Source organism: Chiloscyllium plagiosum, unplaced genomic scaffold, assembly GCF_037043375.1.
Source record: "Chiloscyllium plagiosum isolate Xiang-an unplaced genomic scaffold, Cpla_swu_hap1 HiC_scaffold_37, whole genome shotgun sequence".
Classification (NCBI taxonomy): domain Eukaryota; kingdom Metazoa; phylum Chordata; class Chondrichthyes; order Orectolobiformes; family Hemiscylliidae; genus Chiloscyllium; species Chiloscyllium plagiosum.
Window position 1 is genome coordinate 1,088,932 of NW_028270175.1, and position 27,753 is coordinate 1,116,684.

The window sequence follows — 27,753 nt, forward strand, 5'->3', positions numbered from 1 at the left end:
GAGATATGGGTCTGGAGCAGGCGGGGGGGGGGGGGGGATATGGGCCTGGAGCAGGCGGGGGGGGGGGATATGGGCCTGGAGCAGGTGGGGGGGGGGGGGATATGGGTCTGGAGCAGGCGGGGGGGGGGGGGATATGGGTCTGGAGCAGGCGGGGGGGGGGGATATGGGTCTGGAGCAGGCGGGGGGGGGGGGATATGGGCCTGGAGCAGGCGGGGGGGGGGGGATATGGGTCTGGAGCAGGCGGGGCGGGGCGGGGGGGGATATGGGCCTGGAGCAGGCGGGGGGGGGGGGGATATGGGTCTGGAGCAGGCGGGGGGGGGGGGATATGGGTCTGGAGCAGGCGGGGGGGGGGGGATATGGGTCTGGAGCAGGCGGGGGGGGGGGGGATATGGGTCTGGAGCAGGCGGGGGGGGGGGGGGATATGGGTCTGGAGCAGGCGGGGGGGGGGGGGGATATGGGTCTGGAGCAGGCGGGGGGGGGGGGGATATGGGTCTGGAGCAGGCGGGGGGGGGGGGGATATGGGTCTGGAGCAGGCGGGGGGGGGGGGATATGGGTCTGGAGCAGGCGGGGGGGGGGGGGGGGATATGGGTCTGGAGCAGGCCGGAGGGAGGAGGGGGGGGGCGAGACTGGGCTGGGTTTATGGTCAGTATGTGGACGGCAGGGTGTTTCCGTGCTGGACGAGCCGCAACACTGCTCCATCCCAACATCTCCCCAGCTGAGATTACAGAGGAAGATCCCATTAACCTGACCCAATGGGGGGAGTGGAAGGCAACTGTCAATCACGTATAGGCGGGGCCCCGGCGCGGAGTGTAGTTGGGCCGGGGGCGGGGCCTCGGGCGCTGTGCCGTTAGTCTCCGGGTCCGGGTCCGGGTGTGCTGCCGCTCTCAGTGAAGAGATGGCGGGGGTCCAGTCCAACCCTAACAACCCTGTCGTCTTCTTCGACATCACTATCGGCGGCCAGGTAAGCGGGAGGCTGGGAAAGCGGGGCCCGAGGCCTGCGGCAGGTGGAGCGGGGACTAGGCCCGAGGCCGGGGGAAGCGAGCCCGGGACTAGGCGGATCTGCTGTAATTTGGTGCCGTTTGATTTTCAGTAAAATTGGCCTTTTGTTAAATCGCGAGGGATTCGATAAATTTAAACAGAGAAAGCCGCCCCGCAGCGCTCCCCGGTTGGCACTGGGGTCGGGGAGTCCCGAACTACAGGTTTAGGGTGAGTCATGGAGATGTACAGCATGGAAACAGGCCCTTCGGCCCAACCAATAGACAGTAGGTGCAGGAGTAGGCCATTCAGCCCTTCGAGCCTGCACCGCCATTCAATATGATCATGGCTGATCATTCCTAATCAGTATCCTGTTCCTGCCTTATCTCCATAACCCTTGATTCCACTATCCTTGAGAGCTCTATCCAACTCCTTCTTAAATGAATCCAGAGACTGGGCCTCCACTGCCCTCTGAAGTTTCTCCTGACCTCTGTCCTAAATGGTCTACCCCGTATTTTTAAGCTGTGTCCTCTGGTTTGGCTGGAAATGTGTTGCTGGAAAAGCGCAGCAGGTCAGGCAGCATCCAGGGAACAGGAGAATCGACGTTTCGGGCATAAGCCCTTCTTCAGGAGCTTATTTGCTTCTATACTCAATTCCACTTGTTATGAAGGCCAGCATGCTATTAGCCGCCTTCACTACCTGCTGTACCTGCATGCTTACCTTCATTGACTGGTGTACAAGAACACCCAGATCTCTCTGTACTGCCCCTTTACATAAATTGATTCCATTGAGGTAGTAGTCTGCCTTCCTGTTCTTGCTACCAAAGTGGATAACCATACATTTATCCACATTAAACTGCATCTGCCCACTCATCTAACTTGTCCAGGTCACCCTGGAATCTCCTAACATCCTCATCACTTTTCATCCTGCCACCCAGCTTTGTATCATCAGCAAATTTGCTAATGTTATTGCTGATACCATCTTCTATATCATTAACATATATTGTAAAAAGCTGTGGTCCCAGCACGGATCCCTGCGGTACCCCACTGGTCACTGCCTGCCATTCCGAAATGGAGCCGTTTATCACTACCCTTTGTTTCCTATTAGCCAACCAATTTTCAATCCAATCTAGTACTTTGCCCCCAATACCATGCACCCTAATTTTACTCACTAACCTCCTGTGTGGGACTTTATCAAAAGCTTTCTGAAAGTCCAGGTACATTACATCTACTGGATTTTCCTCGTCCAACTTCATAGTTACATCCTCAAAAAATTCCAGAAGATTAGTCAAGCATGATTTCCCCTTCATAAATCCATGCTGACTCTGTCCTATCCTGTTACTACTATCCAGATGTGCAGTAATTTCATCCTTTATAATAGACTCCAGCATCTTTCCTACCACTGAGGTCAGACTAACTGGTCTATAATTACCTGCTTTCTCTCGCCCACCTTTCTTAAAAAGTGGTATAACATTAGCCACCCTCCAATCCTCAGGAACCGACCCCGAATCTATTGAACTCTGGAAAATAATCACCAACGCATCCACGATTTCCCGAGCCACCTCCTTCAGTACCCTGGGATGCAGACCATCAGGCCCTGGAGACTTATCAACCTTCAGACCTAACAGCTTCTCCAACACCAAATCCTGGCAAATATAAATTCCCTTAAGTTCAGGTCCTCCAGCCACTGTTACCTCAGGGAGATTGCTTGTGTCTTCCCAAGTGAACACAGATCTGAAGTACCTATTTAATTCCTCTGCCATTTCTTTGTTCCTAGTAATATATTCCCCTGTTTCTGTCTTCAAGGGCCCAATTTTTGTCCCAACCATCTTTTTGCCTTGCACATACCTAAAAAAGCTTTTACTATCCTCCTTAATATTCTTGGCCAGTTTACCTTCGTACCTCATTTTTCTTCTGCGTATTTCCTTCTTAGTAATCCTCTGTTGCTCTTTAAAAGCTTCTCAGTCCTCAGTTTTCCCACTTATCTTAGCTATGTTATACTTTTTCTCTTTTAACTTTATATGTTTCTTTACTTCCCTCGTCAGCCACGGCCGCCCATGCCTCCTCCTGGGATCTTTCTTCCTTTTAAGAATGAACTGATCCTGCAACTTCTGCATTATACACAGAAATATCCGCCATTGTTCCTCCACGGTCATCCCTGCTAAGGTATTGCACCATTGAACTTTGGCCTACTCCTCCCTCATAGCTCCATAATTCCCTTTATTCAACAGAAGTACTGTCGCTTCCGACTGTACCCTCTCCCTCTCAAATTGCAGATTGAAGCTTATTGTATTATGGTCACTACTTCCCAATGGCTCCTTCACTTCGAGGTCTCTGACCAATTCTGGTTCGTTACACAATACCAGATCCAGAATTGCCTTCTCCCTGGTCGGCTCCAGCACCAGCTGCTCTAAGAATCCATCTTTGAGGCACTCCACAAAGTCTCTTTCTTGTGGCCCAATACCATCCTGATTCTCCCAGTCTACCTGCATGTTAAAATCCCCCATAACAACTGTAGTGACATCTTTGCGACAGGCCAATTTCAGCTCCTGATTTAACTTACATCCGACATCCAGATTACTGTTTGGGGGCCTGTAGATGACTCCCAAGAGGGTCTTTTTACCCTTGGTATTTCGAAGCTCTATCCACACTGACTCTACATCTCCTGACTCTAGGTCCCCCCGCGCAAGGGACTGAATATCATCCCTTACTAACAAAGCCACCCCCTCTGCCCGTCAGTCTGTCCTTACGATAACACGTGTATCCTTGAATATTCATTTCACAGGCCCTGTCCACTTGAAGCCACGTCTCAGTTATCCCCACAATATCGTATCTGCCAATTTCCGAAAGAGCCTCAAGCTCATCCATCTTATGTCTAATGCTTCGTGCATTCATGTATAGTATTTTTAATCTGTTACTGCTCTCACCCTTCCCATCAACCCTTATTTCACTCAACCTTACAGCATGATGCCTTTCCGAGTTTTCTGCCTCATTAATACAGTTGTCTTTCTTGACTTCTCTTGTTCTAACTTTCCCTTCAATTTCCTTTTTAAACATCCAGCTTGTCCCCTTCCCCCCCGCTACTTAGTTTAAATGTAGCGGTGTTGCAGTAGAAACCCTGCCTGCCAGAATACTAGTCCCTAACCTATTAAGGTGCAAGCCGTCTCTCTTGTAGAATTTATGTTTACCACAAAATATATCCCAGTGATCCAAGAACTTGAATCCTTGCTTCCTGCACCAGTTCCCCAACCACACGTTCAAGTCCATTATCTCCCTGTTTCTGGCCACACTAGCCCGAGGAACTGGAAGCAAACCGGAGATAACCACCTTGGACGTCCTGCTTTTCAGCCTTCTGCCTAGTTCTCCGAAGTCTCGCTGTAGTATGTACCTCCTCTTCTTACCGACATCATTTGTGCCGACATGTACCACCACCTCTGGCTCTTCACCCTCGTCCTTGAGGATTTCCTGCACTCTGTCCGCGATGTCTTTCACTCTAGCACCAGGAAAGCAACACACCATCCTTAAATCCCGTCTGCTGCCACAAAAACCCCGGTCAGTTCCTCTCACGATGGAGTGCCCTATTACCACGGCTCTGTGCGATGTCCGACTCTTCCGCTCTGCCTCTGCGGCAACTTTTGATTGACAAACTTGGCCGCCTTGCGAACTGGCAGTGTCATCAGTCTCTGCTTCCAAAAGCTTCAACTTGTTCCTGACAGGTACTTCTCCCGGGGTCTCTTGCACCTGTCTCCTCTCTGCCTTCCTCATCATTTGCTCTCTTCTGCTCTCTTCTGGCATGATTGGTTTAATAACATCGCTGAAGGTCTTGTCCAGAAAGATCTCGTTCTCTCGGATGAGCCTAAGGTCTTCGAGTTCTTTCGTCAGCGCTGCAATATGCTCGGTCAATTGCTGAATGTGCGCACACTTTCCACACATATACGAGCCAGACACACCAGAGTCGTTGACCTTCCACATCAAGCACGTAGCGCACTGAACCAGCTGGGCAGTCATGTCTTCACCCTCTTCAACTGTGGTGTAATCACTTCACTCAACCTCCTTGTCAAAGAGTCCTGAGCTGAAGCCTCACTCTTCGATCTAAACTTCCTTAGACCCTCTTTTTGTGGCACGTCTATGGACTCTTAATTAAGGTTAGAGGAGGAGGGAGGGAGACCCTACTTTGTAGGACCTGGGGTTTAGAACACACCCGCTCTAATAGTTTCCCAACCGGCTTTGCGCTCCGTCTGAACTTCCGCCCAGCTCCCGCCGCGCTCTGTTGCGAAAAGCCGTCCATGCCGACCAGATATCCCAACCCAATCTAGTCCCATCTGCCAGCACCCGGCCCAATCCCTCCAAACCCTTCCTATTCATATACCAATCCAAATGCAATTGTACCAGCCTCCACCACATCCTCTGGCAGGTCATTCCATACACGTACCACCCTCTGTGTGAAAAGGTTGCCCCTTGGGTCTCTTTTATATCTTTCTCCTCTCACACTAAACCTATGCCCTCGAGTTCTGGACTACCCAATCTCAGGTAAAGGACTTTGTCTATTTATCCTATCCATGCCCCTCACAATTTTGTAAACCTCTATAAGGTCACCCCTCAGCCTCCGACACTCCAGGGAAATCAGCCCCAGCCTGTTCAGCCTCTCCCTGTAGGTCAGATCCTCCAAACCTGGCAACATCCTTGTAAATCCTTACTGATCCCTTTCAAGTTTCACAACATCTTTCCGATAGGAAGGAGACCAGAATTGCATGAAATATTCCAATAGTGGCCTGACCAATGTCCTGTACAGCCGCAACATGACCTCCCAACTCCTGTACTCAATACTCTGACCAATAAAGGAAAGCATACCAAACGCCGCCTTCACTATCCTATCTACCTGCGACTCCACTTTAAAGGAGCTATGAACCTGCACTCCAAGGTCTCTTTGTTCAGCAACACTCCGTCGGGACCTTACCATTAAGTGTAAAAATCCTGCTAAGAATTGCTTTCCCAAAATGCAGCACCTCGCATTTATCTGAATTAAACTCCATCTGCCACTTCTCAGCCCATTGGCCCATCTGGTCCGGTCCTGTTATAATCTGAGGTAACCCTCTTCGCTGTCTACTGCACCTCCAATTTTGGTGTCATCTGCAAACTTACTAACTGTACCTCTTATGCTCGCATCCAAATCACTTATGTAAGTGACAAAAAGTAGAGGGCCCAGCACCGATCCTTGTGGCCCTCCACTGGTCACAGGCCTCCAGTCTGAAAAACAACCCTCCACCACCACCCTCTGTCTTCTACCTTTGAGCCAGTTCTGTATCCAAATGGCTAGTTCTCCCTGTATTCCATGAGATCTAACCTTGCTAATCAGTCTCCCGTGGGGAACATTGTCAAACGTCTTACTGAAGTCCATATAGATCACATCTACTGCTCTGCCCTCATCAATCTTCTTTTGTTACTTCAAAAAACTCAATCAAGTTTGTGAGACATGATTTCCCACGCACAAAGCCATGTTGACTATCCCAAATCAGTCCTTGCCTTTCCAAATAGATGTACATCCTGTCCCTCAGGATTCCCTCCAACAACTTGCCCACCACCGAGGTCCGGCTCACTGGTCTATAGTTCCCTGGCTTGTCTTTACCGCCCTTCTTAAACAGTGGCACCACATTTGCCAACCTCCAGTCTTCTGGCACCCCACCTGTGACTATCTATGATATAAATATCTCAGCAAGAGGCCCAGCAATCACTTCTCTAGCTTCCCACAGAGTTCTCGGGTACACCTGATCAGGTCCTGGGGATTTATTCGCCTTTGTGTTTCAAGACATCCAGCACTTCCTCCTCTGTAATCTGGACATTTTGCAAGATGTCACCATCTATCTCCCTACAGTCTATATCTTCCATATCCTTTTCCACAGTAAATACTGATGCAAAATATTCATTTAGTATCTCCCCCATTTTCTGTGGCTCCACACAAAGGGGCTGATCTTTGAGGGGCCCTATTCTCTCCCTAGTTCCCTTTTGTCCTTAATGTATTTGTAAAACCCCTTTGGATTCTCCTTAATTCTATTTGCCAACGCTATCTCATGTCCCCGTTTTGCCCTCCTGATTTCCCTCTTCATTATACTCCTACTTCCTTTATACTCTTCTAAGGATTCACTTGATCTATCCTGTCTGTACCTGACATATGCATCCTTCTTTTTCTTAACCAAACCCTCAATGAGCTCAAAAACTGCATGAATTTATGTAAAACTCTGTCATCTCACTTTTTAGGTTGGAATCAATCTAAACATCAGGTCATAGACAGAGAGCACAGGGGGCTAACACCTTCAACATATTGTCTAGCTATCACCATTGTTAATAGCTAACCCGAGAATGCAACTTTAAAAAAAAAGGGTTTTGTGATTTACACATGAAAGAAGTGAAGCTATCACTGTATTCTAACAGATGAAAGGCTTAACAGACAATCAATTCTTCAATGTATAATTTCAGTTACATCACACTGCAAATTTATGCTATAAATTCTGTGTTACGATCGAGCCCTCCACAATCACCTGATGAAGGAGCGTCACTCCGAAAGCTAGTGTGCTTCCAATTAAACCTGTTGGACTATAACCTGGTGTTGTGATTTTTAATTTTGTACACCCCAGTCCAACACCGGCATCTCCGAATCTCAATTTCATTAGTCATCCAGCATTCCCTGTACCTACCAGCCTTCCCTTTCACCCGGACAGGAATATACTTTCTCTGGATTCTTGTTATCTCATTTCTGATGGCATCCCATTTTCCAGCCATCCCTTTACCTGCACACATCTTACCCCAATCACCTTTTGAAAGTTCTTGCCTCATACCGTCAAAATTGGCCTTTCTTCAATTTAGGACTTCAACTTTTAGATCTGGTCTATCCTTTTCGATCAGTATTTTAAAACAAATAGAATTATGGTCACTGGCCCCAAAGTGCTCCCCCACTGACACCTCAGTCACCTGCTCTGCCTTATTTCCCAAGAATAGGTCAAGTTTTGCACTTTCTCTAGTAGGTACATCCACATACTGAATCAGAAAATTGTCTTGTACACACTTAACAAACTCCTCTCCATCTAAACCTTTAACACTATGGCAGTCCCAGTCAGTTTGGAAAGTTAAAATCCCCTACCATAACTACCCTATTATTCTTACAGATAGCCGAGATCTCCTTTCAAGTTTGTTTCTAAATCCCCCTCTGACTATTGGGGGCTCTATAATACAATCCCAATAAGGTGATCATCCCTTTCTTATTTCTCAGTTCCACCCAAATAACTTCCCTGGATGCATTTCCGGGAATATCCTCCCTCAGCACAGCTGTAATGCTATCCCTTATCAAAAATGCCACTCCCCCTCCTCTTTTGCCTCCCTTTCTATCCTTCCTGTAGCATTTGTATCCTGGAACATTCAGCTGCCAGTCCTCCCCATCCCTGAGCCATGTTTCCATAATTGCTATGATATCCCAGTCACATGCTCCTAACCATGCCCTGAGTTCATCTGCTTTCCCTGTTAGGCCCCTTGCATTGAAATAAATACACTTTAATTTATTAGTCCTACCTTGTCCCTGTCTGCCCTGACTGTTTTACTCATTCCTGTTCTCAGCTGTACCTGTCTCAGATCGATCTCTTTCCTCACTATCTCCCTGGGTCCCACCTTACTAGTTTAAATCCTACCAAGCAGTTCAAGCAAATTTCCCTGCTGGTATATTGGTTCCCTTCCAATTTAGGTTCAATCCGTCCTTCTTGTACAGGTCACTTCTACCCCAAAAGAGATTCCAATGATTCAAAAATGTGAATCCTTCTCCCATACACCAGCTCCTGAGCCATACATTCATCTGCTCTATCCTCCTATTCCTGCCCTCACTAGCTTGTAGCACTGGGAGTAATCCAGATATTACTACCCTTGAGGACCTCCTTTTTAAATGTCTACCTAACTCTCTGTAATCTCCTTTCAGTGTCTCAACCTTTTCCCTTCCAATGTCGTTGGTTCCAATGTGGACAATGACCTCTTGCTGGCCCCTCTCTCCTGTGAGAACATTCTGCACCCTCTCTGAGACATCCTTGATCCTGGCACCAGGGAAACAACACACCATTCTGTTTTTTCTCTACTGGCCACGGAAACATCTGTCTGTACCTCTGACTACAGAATCCCCTAACACAATTGATCTCTTGGAAGCCGACGTACCCCTCGTTGCATTAGAGCCAGTCTCAATACCAGAAACTTGGCTGTTCATACTACGTTCCCCTGAGAATCCATCACCCCCTACATTTTCCAAAACAGCATACCTGTTTGAAATGGGTATATCCACAAAAGACTCCTGCTCTCGCTGCCTACCTCTCTTACCCTTCCTGGACTTAACCCGTCTATGTGACTGTATCTGAGACTCCACCCTCCCCCCTTCCTATAACTGCCATCCATCACGTACTGTTGCAGTTGCAAATTCCTCATCGCTTCTATCTGTCTCTCCAACCGATCCACTCAATCTGATAAGATTCACATTCAACAGCATTTATGGCAGATATAATCCGCAGTAACCCTTAAACTCTCGTTAAACTCCCACATCTGACAAGAAGTACATATCACTGCAAAGGTCATTTTTGCTCCTTCACAATCTACAGATCCAGAAAATAACACCGTCTTATTCCTCTACAAACACTGCCCCAGGTTAAATTAATAGCTATGGCTTATATTTAAAGTTTAATCAAGAGACTTATCTCCAAAAACACAAAATCAAGAAAGAATCCACTGTACCCACTGCTGCAGCCTTTCTCTTGGACAGACTTAAAACAACAATTAACTTATCTGATTCTGTGATGTGAACTTCGCCCAACAGTTCCTCCAAGATTAGTTGTGAATTTCACTGTTAATTTTCCCAGATGCACTCCGTCTAGTGATACACGAATTCAAACAGCAAAGGCGGTAACTGTGCAGGTTCTCTATGTCTTTCCCTCTCTCCTGCACTGTCCTCACCATGTGCTTCCTTTGTCTGCTCTTCTCCCTTTTAAACTGCTGTTGTTTCGACTATTTTTTACAAAGTTCCAAAACAATGCAACAGCAAATAAAACAGGAATTGCTGCTCCTGGAATTCGAGGAAATCATCTCCGACACCTAAAATACCTTAAAAAAAGGTTTTGAATGTAATTAGCTGCCTCTTATTTCAGGTACAATTGAAGTATATTCCCAAAAGGGCAACAGATAGCATGAAGAAAGCCAGACCTTTGGAGGACAAAAGGGACAAATTTTAAAAGTAAACTTATAAAGTTGTAAATAATAAGTTGATAACACAAGTGACAACTAGGCTGAAAAACATACCAAAAGAAATATGGTTTTGAAAACCAGGCGCTTTGCTGCCATTTACAAAGATCATGATTAATTTAATCTTGACCTCTACCTGAAGGTGAGAGTGACAGCTTTTGATATCAAGGCCACATTTGACTAAGGGTGGCACCAAGGAACCCTAGCAAGACTAGAATCTCAATGGCTAGTGGGCAAACTGATGATGGCCTCATGGTATTATTGCTAGAATATTACTCCAGAGACCCTGGTAATGTTCTGGGGACCTGTGTTCAAATCCTGCTGTGATAGATAGTGGAATTTGAATCCGATAAAGATCTGGAGTGAGGAAACTTAATGAGTGAGCATGAAACATTGTCACTTGTTGGAAAACTCCATCTGGTTCTACATGTGACCGCAGATTGACTTACAGGTTGACTTTAACTGCCCTCTGGGCAATTAGAGATGGGTAATAAATGCTGCCTCTTCAGTGAGGCCCACATCCCATGATGAACAAGAAATGGTCTCTTGGAAAGTTTCTGCTGAATCCTGCAGCTGCAGAGCTGTTAACCTTCATGACAAACCATATTCATATCAACAATCCTGTGACATAATCCTTGACCTAATTTGTTCAGCAACAAGAGTGCTGCAACTTTTATTTGTTCACAATTCTGCATTTTGCTTGTTATTCTGTTCAAACTTCTTTTAAGTATTGATTGCATTTGTGCTATAAACACACATCAAATTATACAGTTAAACCTATTTATTTGTAACAGGAGGTGGGACGCATGAAGATTGAACTGTTTGCTGATGTAGTGCCAAGGGTAGCAGAGAATGTCAGGTATAGTGCTGCTGTTAATTTGCAAGATTTATTTCAGTCTCTTTAATAATACTCTTGGTAATCATGCATTATTTATGATTTTATATTTTTCCTATTTTAGGCAGTTCTGCACTGGAGAATTCAGGTTAGTATATTTGATTCTTGGTTTGTTATTGGCTTACCGAAGGACTTCCAATGTTACCAGTGCAAGAAATAATTATTTATCTTATCTTTTCAGCCAGCCAATCTTGTAGTTTCCTTTCCTCCAGATCAGGAGTGAGCAGTGACTTAAATCAAAGAGGCTGAATCAGGCATTTTGGTGTCTAATGAAGACTAAACATGTTGCTGTTTGTTTTTATCTACACATTTTCGCAATATCTTTCCTGATGTCTGGCTTTTAATACTCACTGCACTGTCAACTTCCCCAGACTAGTGAAGCCATTATCATGAATAAACATGGTTGGTGACCGCTTTCTTTCCCACAGTGGGGACCATTGAAATGAAGCCCATGTCTCAAATCAATTGATCAAGTGAACCTCTCAACAATAATATACAGCAACCCTGACTGATTTATTTTTCCCTTCATTTTCCAGTGCTGGGGATAACAAACATGTTATTCTGACTTAGATCACCAAACTTTAAACAGTGGAGTTGAAAGTACGGGTTTGCTAACTAAATTGGTTATTAGATAAGAATAACAGCATGGTATTTGGCCTATTGAATGGGCAACTTTTTTTTAGCAACAGAGGCTTCTTTCCTCACTCTAATTTGCCTGCTCTCTCACCATGATACAAACTGCCATCCCTAAAGTATTTTGAACATGCTACTCATGCAATGGACTGAAAATGAAAGCAAATTCATTGCATGGTAAAGAAGAGGTGAAATGTTCTATGTGCATAGGAAATGTTTCTGCAGACCTTCAGGTTGTGCTGTAGTTTGTTGTTCCCTTATTTCAGACTGTTGTCTCAGTTATGTAATAGATTAAGCATCAGTCACTAGGGGCTATTTCTGAAATAATGTTACTTCTGTACCTCACCTGGATAAATACAGTTGTTTGATCTGTGGCCTTGGGTCAGACTGTAATGATTTTGTATTGTCACTGCTTTGAATTAGGAAAAAAATCCACTACGTTCTTCAAAATAAGTGGTTCATGTCAGTTTGCCTTGAATTAATTTATTAACTGCATAAACTGAAGATTTTTCTTTCAACAGGAAGGATGGTGTCCCTATAGGTTATAAAGGAAGTACATTTCACAGGTATGCCATAAGTTTTGCAACTCTTTGGGTTTTGACATAGTTATATTACTCAATCATGACTTCCTAAGAAATGAAAACAACAAGACTGAAGGAGAGTCATATCAGACTAATAGGCAGGACGGTCTGCTCTTGTTCCTGTTCTTGAACCTGCCCTGCCATTAAGTATGATCGTGGCTGATTAAACTCCTCAATGTCTTTTACCTTCCCATCCCCATAACCCTGAACACCAACAGTAATCAGAAATCTATTAATCCCTACCTTAAACATTTTCAAAGACTGAGCTTCCACAGACCTTTGTGGTCAAGATTGCCAAAGGTTTACAACACTGAGTAAAAACAATTCTTTAAACCTCAGATCTAAATGGCATCCCTCTTATTTAGGGATAATTTCCTGTGATAATGAGACCAAAGCTGCACACAGTACTGTTAACTGTGTTTCTCCATAGATGCTGCCAAACCTGCTGAATTTTTCCACCAATTTTGTTCTTACCTGATTTCCATATGAGCAGTATTTTGCTTCTGTTTCTCCACTCCATAGGACACTGGATACCTTAAACCGGCCTGTGACTTAAACATTGGTCAAGTAGATGAAGCCTCCAGTTCAACTGAAATCCAACACTAGAATCTGGCTTGTTATCCTATTGTATCAAACAGTAGTTCACCCAAATTTTTAGTATTGAATGAGGTTCTGGTTGGTATATTTTTAAATGGATACAGAGGCAATGGAAAATGTACAAATTTTACAAGAGATGTGAAATTACATCTATCACAAAATTGTTACGGCACAGGAACAAGCCATTCAGCTCATCATGTCAGCACTAGCTCTCCTAAGCAGCATTTTCCTAGTGGCAGTTCCCACCTTTTTCCTTTAACCTTGCACATTCTTCCTCTTTAGCTAACAATTCAGTTCCCTCTTGCCTCAATTGTGTCTGCCTCCAATGCACCATACCATAACCACTCACTGCAAGATATGTTTTTCTTCATGCCTGCTTTGTTTCCATTGTAAATCACTTTAAGTCTGTGTCTCCATCCTTTCACTAATAGAAAACGTGCAGAGACTGAGATGGTATTTCTTTCGTCTTGAAAACAAACTCAAGTGACTTTGTCGAAGTCTTCAAAACTTTTGAAGGATTTGATATTGTGTGATGTAATTCTGATCTTATATCTTAAAATCTTAATCAGCATTTACATGAGCACTTTCCAATGTAACACCTCAAACAACCAGAATCCACTTGCCTACCGGTTAGCAATGTCCTCTCACTCAGTATAAACGTTGGTACTCCCGTTGAATTTTTATTCTTGTGAATTGTCCTGATAAGTGTGAGGTGAAACGTTTTGACAAAATGGTCAGTTGATTTCAATTGATTGCAGTTAGAGGATACTTGGAATACCATTTTCTCCAAATTGAATTACTGACAGCAATTTCTCAGTTTCTGTTTACGTGGATTCCAAAGGTTGCTGTCAGCTACAGAGGAGTACCAATGGTGAAAACTTATCATTTTATTGTCAGTGCCACCACAAGCCCCAGGTCCTTGTTTCAGGTGTGACGCATTAAGAATAAGATCTAAATTGTAAATGAATGTTATTTAGAAAGCAGCAGAAGATGGTGAAAATACACTAGAAAGGAAATCAAATGACCTGCAAAGATACAGCCACAGCATGAATTTACAAAAGGGAAATCATGCTTTGCAAACCTACATGAATTCTTCTTCAAGGATGTAACTATTAGAGTGGATCAGGAGGAGCCAGTACATGTGGTTTATTTTGACCTTTAGAAGGATTTTTACAGTGTCCCACATCAGAGTTTAATGTGCAAAATTAAAGTGCATGGGATTAGGGATAATGTACTGAGATAGACAGAAAATTGGTTAATAGACAAAAAAGAATAAATGGATCAGCTGTTGACAATGTATGTTGTTGACTTAGCTGGGGAAATTAAATGTAATATCTCAACAAAGTTAGGTGGAAGGATGAGCTGTGTGGAGGATGCAGAGATGTTGCAGTGTGATTTGGACAGGCTGAGGGAGTGGGCAAACGCATGGCAGATCATAAGACATAGGAGCGGAAGGAAGGCCATTCGGCCCATCGAGTCCACTCTGCCATTCAATCGTGGCTGATGGGCATTTCAACTCCACTTACCCGCATTCTCCCGTAGCCCTTAATTCCTTGTGACATCAAGAATTTATCAATTTCTGCCTTGAAGACATTTAGCATCCCAGCCTCCACTGCACTCTGTGGCAATGAATTCCACAGGCCCACCACTCTCTGGCTGAAGAAATGTCTCCGCATTTCTGTTCTGAATTTCCCCCCTCTAATTCTAAGGCTGTGTCCACGGGTCCTAGTCTCCTCGCCTAACGGAAACAATTTCCTAGTGTCCACCCTCTCCAAGCCATGTATTATCTGGTAAATGAATTAAATTCTTGTAGATGAATTAAATATAGACAAAAGTGAGGTTATCCACTTTGAATGCAAAGTAGGCAGGCAGATTATTACTTAAATGGCTGTAAATTGAGAGGAGAGAATGCTCAATGAGATGTGGGCATCCTTCTCTAACAGTCTCTGAAAATAAATGTTCAGGTGCAAAGGGCAAGAAAGAAGCCGAATGATGTTATTTTCGTAGCAAGAAAATTCGAGTGCAGGGTTGTCTGGCTGCAATTATATAGGGCATTAATGAGGCCAAACTTGGAATATCTGAGGATATCTGCTAAAGGGGAAGTGCAGTGAAGGTTTACCAAATTGATTCCTGGGCTGGTGTATGTGGAGAGATTGTGTAGTTTAGGGTTATATAGTGTTTAGAGGAATGAGGGGGATCTTGCAGAGAAAACTCATTCTAACAGGACTAAAGAGGTTAGATGCAGGAAGTGGGGGGGTATCGGATGGATTTGGTGGGGAGAGCAGGAGGAGGGGGTGATGGTGGACGGGATGGTGTTGGACAGAGTAGGGGGGTTGGACTGGGGGCAGGGAGGCGTTGGGCGGGGTTGGGGGGGGCGGGTGCAGGGCAGTATTGGGCGTGAGTGAGGGTGGGCCGGGGGACCTGATCCCTGTGAGCCAGAGAAACAATAGCCAATCTCCTGGACAGGCAGAACAGACAAAACGATGGGGAACCTATCAGCCAGGACTGCATATTCAAACTACTAGACCTTTGCTTGACGACAAATATCACATTCAACAACAGATCAATGGAACACTGATGGACTCATAGCAGTAGCAGTGATGCAAAGACTGGAACAAATAGCCCTCCCACAAATCCAGCCCAAACTTTGGATCAGAGACGTGGACAACACTTTTGTTATCATTAAGAGAACACAGATTGAGAACACACCGGATTATCGATACCATGCTCACAGGGATTCGATTTACGAGAGAAAAGGAAACCACCAATCAACTCCCATTTCTGGATGTGATGGTACAAAGAACACAGAACAATGAATGCAGCACAAAAGTGTACAGAAAAGCCACACACACCAGTCAGGTCAAGAACAGATATCCCCACAATTTTATCTGCAGATGCTGAAAAGGCATACAACACGGTGAGGGCGTGACAATGCCTAACTCACTAGCCACGCTATCTTAGATTAAAAAAAATCTCTGAACTGATAGCCAGACTTCTCCAACCACTGGGATTCATGACAGCCCATAAACCGATAGGCACACTCAGACAATGACTCATCAGGACAAAAGACCCTGTACCCATCATGTGCAAGACAAACATAATTTACAAGATTCCATGTAAAGACTGTACAAAATACCATATAGAACAAACAGGCAGACAGCTAGCAATCCACATCCATGAACACCAACAACCCACAAAACACCACAACCAGCTGTCCCTCGCAGCCCCACACACAGATGACTGGGACCACAAATTCGACTGGGGCATCACAAAGTTCATAGGAGGACAGCCAGAGAATATCTAGAAGCACTCATCTACGGACTCCATCAACAAGCACACAGACCTTGATCCAATAGACCAACTAATACAACAAAAAACTGGAACCAGCAACCAGATGCAGCAGGAAAGGAACCAAATAAATTCCAGAAGAGACAGTACAGCAGCGCTTCACAGGAGGCTCCAAAGCACTGAAGATGTCACTTGGGGGACACAACATCTGCAAATCAACTCCCCAGCTCAGTGAACATGCCCACAACTATGACAGCTTTATTATACGAAGGACTTAAAAGCAATAAGGAAGGTGGAGTGGCAAAGGGATGTAGGGAAGAAATTTATTTCCTTTCTTATATCTCTGTTTTCTTTCTTTTCCCTCATTGTGTTCAGTTTATTTGTAAATGCTGTTCATTTTTAATTTTTAAAAATTTGAGTCCATAGTTTATGCTAACTGATCTGTGCTCTGTATAGTTGCTGAGTGGCTGATTTGAATATTTCCAACATTTTATGTTTTTATTTGATCTTTTGATATTTGCAGTTTTTCATCTGTGTTCAAATATGTTCTGTTCCAATTATTGCGGTGTTCATTTCTGTGCAGTAATTGCAACTTCCATTCATTTGCTGCAAAAGAGTATTTCTTTTTTCAGGATAATCAAGGACTTCATGATACAAGGGGGAGACTTTGTAAATGTAAGTAAGTTATTGACTGACATTTTGTGACAGTAACTGTGCTGTTTTCCCAGACAATTACTGCTGGCACCTTGTGGTATTTGCCACCTCAACCAGTGTCTGGGACTAGGCAAGGGTTGTTTGATATAGTTCATTGCCACTTAGTTTCCTTTTGTCTTGGGTCTGTCTAGTGATCAGTGGCAGAGGATATAGCACCCTCCGGTATCTGCAGAAGGAGTACTGTTTTTCAACAGGAAGGTTTACCGCAAGATAACAATGAACATAGGTATAGTTAGTACATTTGCAGATGACACCAAATTTGGAGGTGTAATGGACAGCGTGGAAGGTTACCTCAAAGTACAATGGGACCTTGATCAGATGGGCCGAGGGGTGGCGGATGGAGTTTAATTTAGATGAATGTGAGGTGCTGCATTTTGGAAAGGCAAATTAGCGCCGGACTTATACACTTAATGGTAAGGTCCTGGGAGTGTTGGTGAACAAAGAGACCTTGGAGTGCAGGTTCATAGTTCCTTGAAAGTAGAGTCTCAGGTAGATAGGATAGTGAATAAGGCAATTAGTATGCTTTTCTTTATTGGTCAGAGTATTGAGTGTAGGAGTTAACACGGTCATGATGTGGCTGTACAGGACATTGGTTCGGCCACTTTTGGAATATTGTGTGCCGTTCTGGTCTCCCTCCTATTGAAAGGATGTTGTGAAGCTTGAAAGAGTTCAGTAAAGATTTACAAGGATGTTGCCAGGGTTGGAGGGTTTGAGCTATAGGGAGAGACTGAATAGGCTGGGGCTGTTTTCCGTGGAGCTTTGGAGGATTGAGAAGTGGCCTTATCGAGGTTTATAAAATCTTGAGGGGGAAGGTCTTTTCACGGGTTGAGGGAATGCAGAACTAGAGGGCATAGGTTTAGGGTGAGAGGGAAACATTTAAAGGGACTTAAGGGGAAACTTTTTCATGCAGTGGGTGGTGTGTGTATGGAATAGGCTACCAGAGGAAGTGGTGGAGGCTGGTACAATTAAGCATTTAAAAAAAAACCTGTGGATGAGTATATGAATAGGAAGGGTTTGGAACATAGAACAATACAGTGCAGGATAGACCCTTCGGCCCTCGATGTTGCGCTAACCTGTGAACTATTCTCAGCTTGTCCCCCTACACTATCCCATCATTGTCCATGTGCTTATCTAAAGATTGTTTAAATCTCCCTAATGTGGCTGAGTTGACTACATTAGCAAGTAGGGCATTCCACGCCCTTACCACTCTGAATAAAGAACCTGCCTATGACATCTGTCTTAAATCTATCACCCCTCAATTTGCAGCTATGCCCCCTCGTACAAGCTGACGTCATCATCCTAGGAAAAAGACTTTCACTGTCTATCCTATCTAATCCTCTGATTATCTTGTATGTCTCTATCAAATCCCCTCTTAGTCGTCTTCTTTCCAATGAGACAGACCCAATTGTCTCAGCCTTTCCTCAGAAGACCTTCCCACTAGATCAGGCAGCAACCTGGTAAATCTCCTCTGCACCTTTTCCAATGCTTCCACATCCTTCCCGAAATATGGGGACCAGAACTGTACACAATATTCCAAGTGTGGCTGCACTAACGTTTTGTATAGCTGCAGCATGATATTGCGGCTCCAGCACTCAATCCCTCTATGAATGAAACTTAACACAATGTATGCCGCCTTAAGAGCACTATCCACCTGGGTGGCAATTTCCAGGGATCTATGTACATGGACTCCAAGATCCCTCTGCACATCCACGCTACCAAGAACCTTTCCATTGACCCAGTACTCTGCCTTCCTGTTATTCTTCCCAAAGTGCATCACCTCACATTTAGCTCCATTTGTCACCTTTCAGTCCAATTCTGCAGTTTATCCAAGACCCCCTGCAACCTGTAACATTCTTCCAAACTGTCCACTAATCCACCGACTTTAGTGTCATCTGCAAATTTATTAACCCATCTACCAGTGCTTGCGTCTAAGTCATTTATAAAAATAATAAACAGCAGTGGTCCCAAAACAGATCCTTGTGGCGCACCACTAGTAACCGGACTCCAGGCTGAATATTTTCTATCAACCACCACTCGCTATCTTCTTTCAGAAAACCAGTTTCTAATCCAAACTGCTAAATCGCCCTCAATCCCATGCCTCTTCATTTTCTCCAACAGCCTACCATGTGGAACCTTATCAAAGGCTTTACTGAAGTCCTTGTATACCATGTCAACTGCCCTACCATCATCTACATGCTTGGTCACCTTCTCAAAAAACTCAATGAGGTTTGCGAGACATGACCTGCCCTTGACGAAATTATGTTGACTATCTGAAATCAAATTGTTGCTTGCTAGATGATTATAAATCTTATCTCTTATAATCCTGGGATATGGGCCAAGTGCTGTCAAATGGGACTAGATTAATTTAGGATATCTGGTCAGCATGGACGAGTTGGACTGAAGGATCTGTTTCTGTGCTGCACATCTGAGTCTAAGTACAATTACATTTGGTCAGGCAAAATTATAAAAGCCTTAGGCTCTTACAGATCTATCTATTCCCTGTGAAAGCCCAAGTAGAATTCTCTGTCTCTACCCACAGGCTGTATATGATATCAGTAGAGTGGATGGAGCAGATGTAACATGAACATTAACCCTTTTAGGACCATTATCTTGTGTAACTAACAGTAATGGGAAGTTTGACCAGGTGGAGGTATCAGAAGTGGAACGTTATGTGATTAGAAACCTAAAGACTTGGAACTGAGTTGAGCTGTCTCTCACACAGCTGCCAACAGCCAGCTGATCTTGGTGACCAGCAGGAGCCACTACTATCACATGATGCTGTGTGACATCAATCCAGACCTTGGTTAACCTGACAGTGAGTGCAGTATACAGGATGAAGGAAAATGAGATTTGCCTGAGATTCAAATGTAGGCCATGTTCTATGGCAGTTGGAACTGAATGGAGTGATGCTGGGGGCGATTATTGAAGCAGTGGCATGGAACTTTCATCCTACATTAGTGTTCAAGAATTCCAAGGTGAGAGTGATTGTGGTGTAAATGGATCAGGGAGCAGAATCAGCAAAAATTCAAAACTTGCAATAATGGGGAAAGCTGGATAGACATAATCAGTTGGATTTAAATATTACCCTCAACCACTCATCAACGGGACTCAGTAATCAACAGACAATGGGTGTGTGATCACCCACAGAAACACTGAATAGCATATAGTGGCACTGGGAAATAGAGCAGGCAATCCAATCTTCTAATTAATGATAACTACAGAGGAACGTCAATTAGCCGGCACTTGATTATCCGAATTTCAGATTATCCAGAAAAGTCCCAATGCTTGGCCAAACTCTGTCACCTGGCATTCAGTTATCCGAACAAAATACTCCCTGCCTGTGTTGTTCGGATAATTGAGGTTCCTCTATATACTACTTGGGGATAGTGAGAGCTGCAGATGCTGGAAAGCCAGAGTCACTCTAATGTCGACTTTCTTGCTCCTCTGATGCTGCTTGACCTGCTGTGTTTTTTCCAGCTCCATAACCATACTGCTGCCTGGCTTATATCGAGTAAACCAAGCTAAAGATTTGAATATCAGGTGAGAATTAGTTGGCACCTGAAAGCTTACTGTAGAAGTCATCCAAGTAGATAAGCTGAAAGTGGTAATGTTTCTGAGTTACAATAGTGCAAAACACAAGCGATCCCTTTAAGAATGAGGCTTAACTTTTACAAGCACATATAGAGAAGACAGGAAAGGTTTGTAAGGCAGAGCCTATTACCGATACTGGACAGTAAATGCAGAAGTGTGCATTGTGTAACAACATGAATGGAATTGCCCATGCCTCTCAAATACAGCTGTGTAATTGTAAGATGAATAAAAGACAGCTGCCAATAAGCATGGAGCTAAAGCAAATTGCTCACGATGCTGGAAATCTGTAAAAAAGAGAAAAAAAAAAGTGTATTGGAGAAACTCAGCAGATTTGGCAGCATCTGTGGAGACAGAGAAACAGTTAACATTTCAAGTCCAATGACTTTTCTCTACAACTAATTCTAAAGAAGAGTCATACCAGATTACAAACAAGAAACACGTAAACCACTTGTCCCTTTGTTTAATAGGATCATGGTTGGTCAGATTTTATGCTCAATTCTTTATCCCTGCATATCCACTGATAATTTTTCATCCCCGTGGTAATCAACTATTTACCATCTCTGCCTTAAAAATATTTAAAGACTCTGCATTCAATGCCTTTTGAAGAAAGGAATTCCAAAGACTGCCAATCCTTTTGGAGAAAACATGTTTCCTGTTTGAAATGGGTGAGTCCATATTTTAAAACAATAAATGCTAGTTCTAAATTCCCCCACAAGAGAAGGCATCCTTTCAATGTCCACCCAGTCAGGTCCCCTCGGGATCTTTTATGTTTCAATTAAGTCACTTCTGACTCTGACTCAAACTCCAACGGATTCAGGTCTAGTCTTTGCTGAGCTGCTTCCAACACATCGATATCCTTCTGTAAGTATGGTAACCAGTACTGAACACAGTATTCCAGGTGCAGTCTTACCAAGCATTAACTGTCTTTAAGGAGAAAGTGAGGTCTGCAGATGCTGGAGATCAGAGCTGAAAATGTGTTGCTGGAAACGTCGATTCTCCTGTTGCATGCCTGAAACGTCGATTCTCCTGTTCCCTGGATGCTGCCTGACCTGCGCTTTTCCAGCAACACATTTTCAGCATTAACTGTCTTTACTAATGCTGCCAGACCTCCTAGTTCCTCCAGCGCTCTGTTTGTTTAAACGTAGTACTTGTGACCATTGTATCAGCACAACTATTCTCCATTTTTATAAAACATTTGTACTCGCCAAAGCTGTGGGACATGGTTGCACCCTATACTGTCCCCCTTTATTATTCAGCATTCTTGACCTATAAAAGTCAGCATTACAGAGAAGCGTGATAGTCCAGTGCTTGGTATGTGATCTTAACTTTAAAATTATAAATTTTCTGTGTAATCTCCTGAATGCTTGTGATAATGTAGTGAATCTCTTGCACACAGGGCGATGGGACTGGTGTATGTAGTATTTATAGAGGGCCATTTGCAGATGAAAACTTCAAACTGAAGCACAATGCTCCTGGTCTCTTATCCATGGTAAGGGAGATTCAAATTGTTTATGTAACATTGATACGAATGAAAAATATGTATTTGTTAAGAGAAGAAAAAGAGACTTGCATTGAGGTAACAGTTTTCATGACCACAAAACAATTCAAAGCTAGTGGACTGTTCTTGAAGTGTAATTGTTAACGTGATGTAGGACATACATTGCGATTGCACAAACAGCATGGGATCAATTCTAGCTAATCTGTTATTAAAACATAAATGCTGCCCAGGCCAATGGGGCTTTCGCCCATGTTCTTTTTGAAAATAATGCCATTGGGTCTATATATCCATCTGACCAGGCAGATGGGGCCTGAGGTTAATATCTGAAAAACTGCAGTTCCAAAAGTGCAGAAGATCTGCCCAAACCCTGCAGTGGAACTTGAACCTGACGGAGGGAAACTCCAAAAGCTGCTTTGAAATTTCTGTGCTTTACTAACCAGGACCTTTTTTGTGTGTCTCTAACAGGCAAACAGTGGCCCAAATACAAATGGTTGTCAGTTCTTCATCACATGTTCTAAATGTGATTGGCTTGATGGAAAGCATGTTGTTTTTGGTAAGGAAGCAGGTCTCTCTGAAAGCTTTCAGTCGGAGCAGTTGTTCTGGGAATATGTCTATTCTATACAGTCAGTACAAAAGTAAATCATACATTAAGTTTCCAAATCTTCAATCCAGATTTTACCAATGAAACCAGATGACTAAACTCCCTTCGTAACTAAGGTTAACCAATCTGTGGTCGAGTGTGGGAGTACCAGGTTACCTGGAGTGTAACTGGCAGGTGAAACATCTGTTTCAATATTGTCCAATACCTTCTCAGAGTGGTTACTTGCTCCCTTTCAAGCGAATGATATCAGGTGACATGTGGCACTGTCCTAATCCTGACTTTATCAGCATCGAGAATGTGGTACTAGAGAAGATCAGGCAACCTGACCTCCTGTGCTTTTCCAGCACCCCACACTCAACGCTGATCTCCAGCATCTGCAGTCCTCATTTTCTCCTCACTCTGCCATCATGCAGGCTCCTTACACTGGAAAGTGATTACGAGCAGGAATCCTGACCAATTTCCCAATTGTCAATTTGGGGAGGCTGAGGCCAAAAGTGGCACCTTTCATGTTACCAGGCTGCAGTTATAAATAGCTTTCATTTTAAGATTATTGATGACTAACTTCTTGCAAATTGCGTGCCAACAATTTTGGAATTCAACATTCAAAACTGCAGCAGTCTTCATAATGTTAAGGCAGACAATAGTTTGTGTTCACTGCAGATTTGATGATTCTCAGTTGTGGAAATGAGCATGTTTCCAGAATTTCCTACAGAAAATTTTGATTCCATATCAAAGAAGAAACTCTAGTGTTACTTGTGTATTTTAACACTCCTGCTGAGTGTTGATGTGACCTGCTTCCAGGGCTATCAATGGTACTCTAAATGTTCTGAATGGAGTGGTTTTTGCATTTTTTCCTGTTCTCCCTGTGGGTAGGGGCTTCTAGTCACTGAATGCTTGCAGTGCAACGCGTTTATACGTGGCATGCTTTCCCTGTCAGCATAGAAAGGGCCAAGAATTCAGTGTACAGAAACATAGCCCCTTAGTCATATACACATATATTTCATTTGCCCCTTCCTTGGAAAGTAACTTTATTTATTTAGCTTCTTTGAAGGAATTAATACCTTTTTTAAAAAATCTTAATTTTATCCAGGTAGAATAATTGATGGATTACTTGTAATGAGGAAAATTGAGGTAAGCAGTTATCTGTTTTGGTAATATTTATTGCTGCAAAGCAAATACTGTCGCTAAGTTAAACATTTCTGTATAAACAGTGTTTAGGTGCACTCTGCTAAATATTTTTCATTTGCATCTAATGTGTACACATTTCAGCAAAAACATTCCTTGGATTTTTTCAGTGAGGGCCAGGGTAGGGGGCGGTGTGGTAAAATGATCAATCTTCCTTGACTCAGATAAATAAACTGCAGCCTAATAATTGGAATATAAAAGATGGACCAAAAACGTTAATTCAAATTAATCACAGATTTCTCTTGAAAATCTATGTGCAATTGCATTTGTAAATTTTTCACCACTTTCTTCCCAGAGGCAGGTAAAACTTTGAGAGAACAGAACTCTGAACAGATGCCTCCTTGAGCCTGCAAGTGATTGAGTTTAAAAAATACTCCATTGGGATCTTGACATAATATTGCAACCAAAACAAAACACTCCATTTACTGGAAATCTGAACAAAATTCTGTTGGTAAATCACGCTCAACATGTTGACTGTTTCTCCACAGATACAATCAGATCTGCTGAGCTTTTCCAGCATTTTCTGCTTTCATTATCTTTGACCAACTGCGTTCCGCACACACTTTTATGAGTTAGGCAGGGTTGAGTGAAAATGTTCCACAGTTATTGTCAGCATCATTTTCTGCAACAGACCTTTTAGCCAGATACTCATCCAACTCTTTTTAAAGAAGCTGCTTTGTATGGCTTTCTTAAATAATGTTGTCCTTCCCTCTACTCACACTCTGAATTATCTTCCTGCTTTTAGACTTTGTCCAATAGCAGCTAGGTGATTCATGGAATCCTTCATGTGACCAATTGCAAGCAGGCGTGTGAAGCTACCTGGAAGCTTCATGCCAATTTTCTGTTCTGTCCTTCTCCCTCCCTTCCCCACAGTCTGTCCTTGTTGCATCTTGTACACCCTTGCAAGTTTACACAGTTTAATTGTAAAACTAAGATCATGATTGATACTAACTAACCTAACTAGTTGCAAGTATGGCTAATTTAACTTGCCATCCGATTGGTATTACTGTCAATAATCTGTCACCGTTATTGTTCCTGGATTGAGTGTTTAAAGTTTGTGTTAAATACACCAATGTTCCATCTTCACCAATACATAAAGGATTCACTGAGTTGCTTGCACACACATTAAGTGCCTGGAGCTTGGGAACTTACAACCAGCTTCCAATGTCCTGTTGACTCATACCAGCTGCTCCACCGTCTCTATGTAGCACACCTATCTACTTTTATTCTCACTGCAGCCTCCAAAGGAACACTGTTTATTTCAGGCAGCAGCTCAGACTACACCATCTTCAATGTTTAATTCCTACTGTTGCACATAACCAAGCGGCTGTACCAGCTTCTGCTTTACCCCATCTTATGATGCCTTGGGCAAGTAATTCATTTGCAATTAAAGAGAACAAAATTAAAAATGATAAATGAAAACAATATAGTCCTGAAACAATGTACAGGAGCTGTGTCTATGCACTGACCCTCCAGTGAGAGACACTATTGAATTTTGTTCCCATTTGGTCAGTGCTTTAATCACTGAACCACACTGGAAAATAGTGACAACAGTTTAGTTAGATTTTTATTTTTTCTTCACCCATCACTTTACAGAATTTTCAAAGAAAGACTTAATTCTTCGAACTTCCATTTACTTCCCATCTGGCTGGTGGTGACTGGTGTGGTCCTGCCTGGCTGGTGGTGAGTTGCAGGATTTTGACCCAGCAGCAATAAAGTGGCAGTGATATACCTTTTAAATCAAAGTTTCTTGCCTTGGAGGTGAAAATGTTGCAATACCCCTGTTGCTGTTGCTCTTCAGGGTGGTGGGAGACAGTGAACTATGGTGCTTTTGAAGAGGCTATGGCAGGTTGTACCATTAAAACTTGTTTCGACAGAATAAATGCTTAACTTGTGGATAAAATGGCATTAAACAGGAGTACATTATTTTGGATGGTGCAGAGCTTCTTCAGTATTGTAATTACTCCCAGCCAGGAAAATAAAGAGAATCTCATCACACTCCAGATTTGCGCCTTGTTTATGATGAAGAGGCTTTGAGAAGTCAGGATTTCAGCCAGTCATAACCAACTGCCCAGTCCCACCCCTGCCATCTTTACATTGTCCCCTACCATCCTTAAACTGCCATAGACCCGCAACTGAACAATATAACCTTCATTACTAGATCGTTCCCTGTGCCCATCAGTCCTTGTTTCACAGTCAACACTTCCATCAATCCTGGCCCAGTGTCATGAATCATCTTCTCCCCCCACCCCTTAGAAGGAAAAACTCAGCAGGTTTGGCAGGATGTGGAGAGAGATCAGCGTAAGTGTTTTTTTTGCTTATCTTCATCAGCGTGTTGAACTTTGTTGTGGCTCCTCTTAATCAGCTATTTGAAAGTTGGACGAGTTAATTAAATTGTGATTATGAGAATAAAGCAGCATAGTCTTTCAGAAAGCTTTATTGTTTGTTATTAGTCATTATAAAACTTCTGCCCACAGAATGTTCCTGCTGGACCCAGCAACAAGCCGAAACTTCCTGTGGTGATTGCACAATGTGGAGAAATGTAGAGTTTACTGAAACAAGAGAAGAAGCAGTTCTTCGCTATTTGTTTAGAAGTGTAAAGAGACCTTTTTATGACCTGCACACTATTGTAGTGGTGTTCACAGAGGCCAGGGGTCTTTGGTTTAAATAATTAACAAGCACAATCTGGGATTTTGACAACTCAATTTTTCATCCTGAGACCAAGGTGAATAGGAAATTCCTGTGCTGTGAATGAGCTAATCCAAAACCATTTCCCTCTTAAAAATAAAAACATAATTTTAGTAGAGTTCTTGTTTAAAACCCCAACTTGAAACAAAAGCTTGCCCTGGTAGAGTTTGAGTTGCCCAGTGCATTTTTTTTTTGTTTTTGGAAATACTTTCATCCAGTAAGTGTTTGTAAGTGAAATCTGAATTCACTTGTCTTTTTAACAGCCAAAACATCAAATCGTTTATATTTGTTTTTGAGAAGCAGACTATATTGTCTACCAAATTGTAAATTTCCCATTTGCTTAGAACAGAATGTAAGGAATATGATTGCAGTTGTGATGATTTGTTTTATATTATATTTTCAGTTTATATTTACTTTTCAGACAATGGCAGTTTGTTTTGAGCCGTATGAATGATATATACCATTAGATCTGAAATAAAACTTTCAATTGTATGTTATTTAGTGAGTGATTGATAATTCCCAGTATTAACCATTTCATGGAGTTCTTTTTGTGCACATTTCGGAACCAAAATGCTCTAAGAATAGTGAACATTGAAATTCATTGATTTACAGCTAATGCATTTAAAATTTTTGATTTCTGGTTAAGTACAGGCACTGGCAGCAATAAGAAGGGAACTGGCCGAAACCAACTCAACATAAATTAACAAATACACTGATAGAAGTTGTCAAATGTAAAAAAAAAATTTCATAAGGCCAAATAGGGTGACAGCAGAGAGTGTTTCTTTGGTAACAAGAGAGTTTAAAACTAAATTGAACTCGTGTGGAATAGAATTGCTAACAGCTTAGTTATTTGGTATTATGAAACTGGAGTATTGTTTAAGAAAATATTTTTGTAAGAACATGCATTAGAGAAATTCTCAAGAAGCAGCAATTTAAAAGGAAAACAGAATTTATACTGTAAGATAGGAAAGTGATGGTTGGTTTGCGAATGGACTCTGGTTGGTAGATACATTGCCACAAAGAATGCACCAGTTAATGATGACTAACAGTTAGCTGTCAAGCTTTGTCTAAATTTTAAACCTGACAAGTTGACTCTTAATTGGTCAAGGCCTTGCCATGCAAAATAAAACCGTGGGTGCAGTGAATGTACCTATTCTTTCTTTCTGCAAACGACAAGGCCCTGAGTGTCAATATATGTAACTCCCAGTACTGGAAAGCAGCCACACTGAAAGCCTGACTGACAATCTTAC

At 43.0% G+C, this 27,753-nt stretch overlaps 1 protein-coding gene across 2 annotated transcripts; it reads left to right on the top strand.

Moving 5' to 3' along the window:
- The first annotated feature begins 825 nt into the window (after positions 1–825).
- On the top strand, positions 826–27,000 carry ppih (peptidylprolyl isomerase H (cyclophilin H)). Of its 2 annotated transcripts, XM_087980191.1 has the most exons (9): positions 826–961; positions 11,027–11,091; positions 11,192–11,215; positions 12,282–12,326; positions 16,859–16,901; positions 21,928–22,020; positions 22,495–22,582; positions 23,721–23,761; positions 26,293–27,000. In XM_087980191.1, exons 1-9 carry the CDS (start codon positions 896–898, stop codon positions 26,359–26,361), a joined length of 534 nt encoding a protein of 177 aa, XP_087836317.1. In that variant the 5' UTR covers positions 826–895; the 3' UTR covers positions 26,362–27,000. The 2 variants fall into 2 exon arrangements, with proteins under 2 accessions (XP_087836317.1, XP_087836318.1); XM_087980192.1 differs by lacking the exon at positions 23,721–23,761.
- The last annotated feature ends 753 nt before the right edge of the window (positions 27,001–27,753 follow it).

Excerpts from the sequence above, each read along its gene's own strand:
- ppih (XM_087980192.1), top strand. The coding sequence starts at position 896 with ATGGCGGGGGTCCAGTCCAACCCTAACAACCCTGTCGTCTTCTTCGAC. Across the intron at positions 12,327-16,858 it reads AAAGGAAGTACATTTCACAG|GATAATCAAGGACTTCATGA; the intron begins GTATGCCATAAG and ends TTCTTTTTTCAG. Across the intron at positions 22,021-22,494 it reads CTCCTGGTCTCTTATCCATG|GCAAACAGTGGCCCAAATAC; the intron begins GTAAGGGAGATT and ends TGTCTCTAACAG.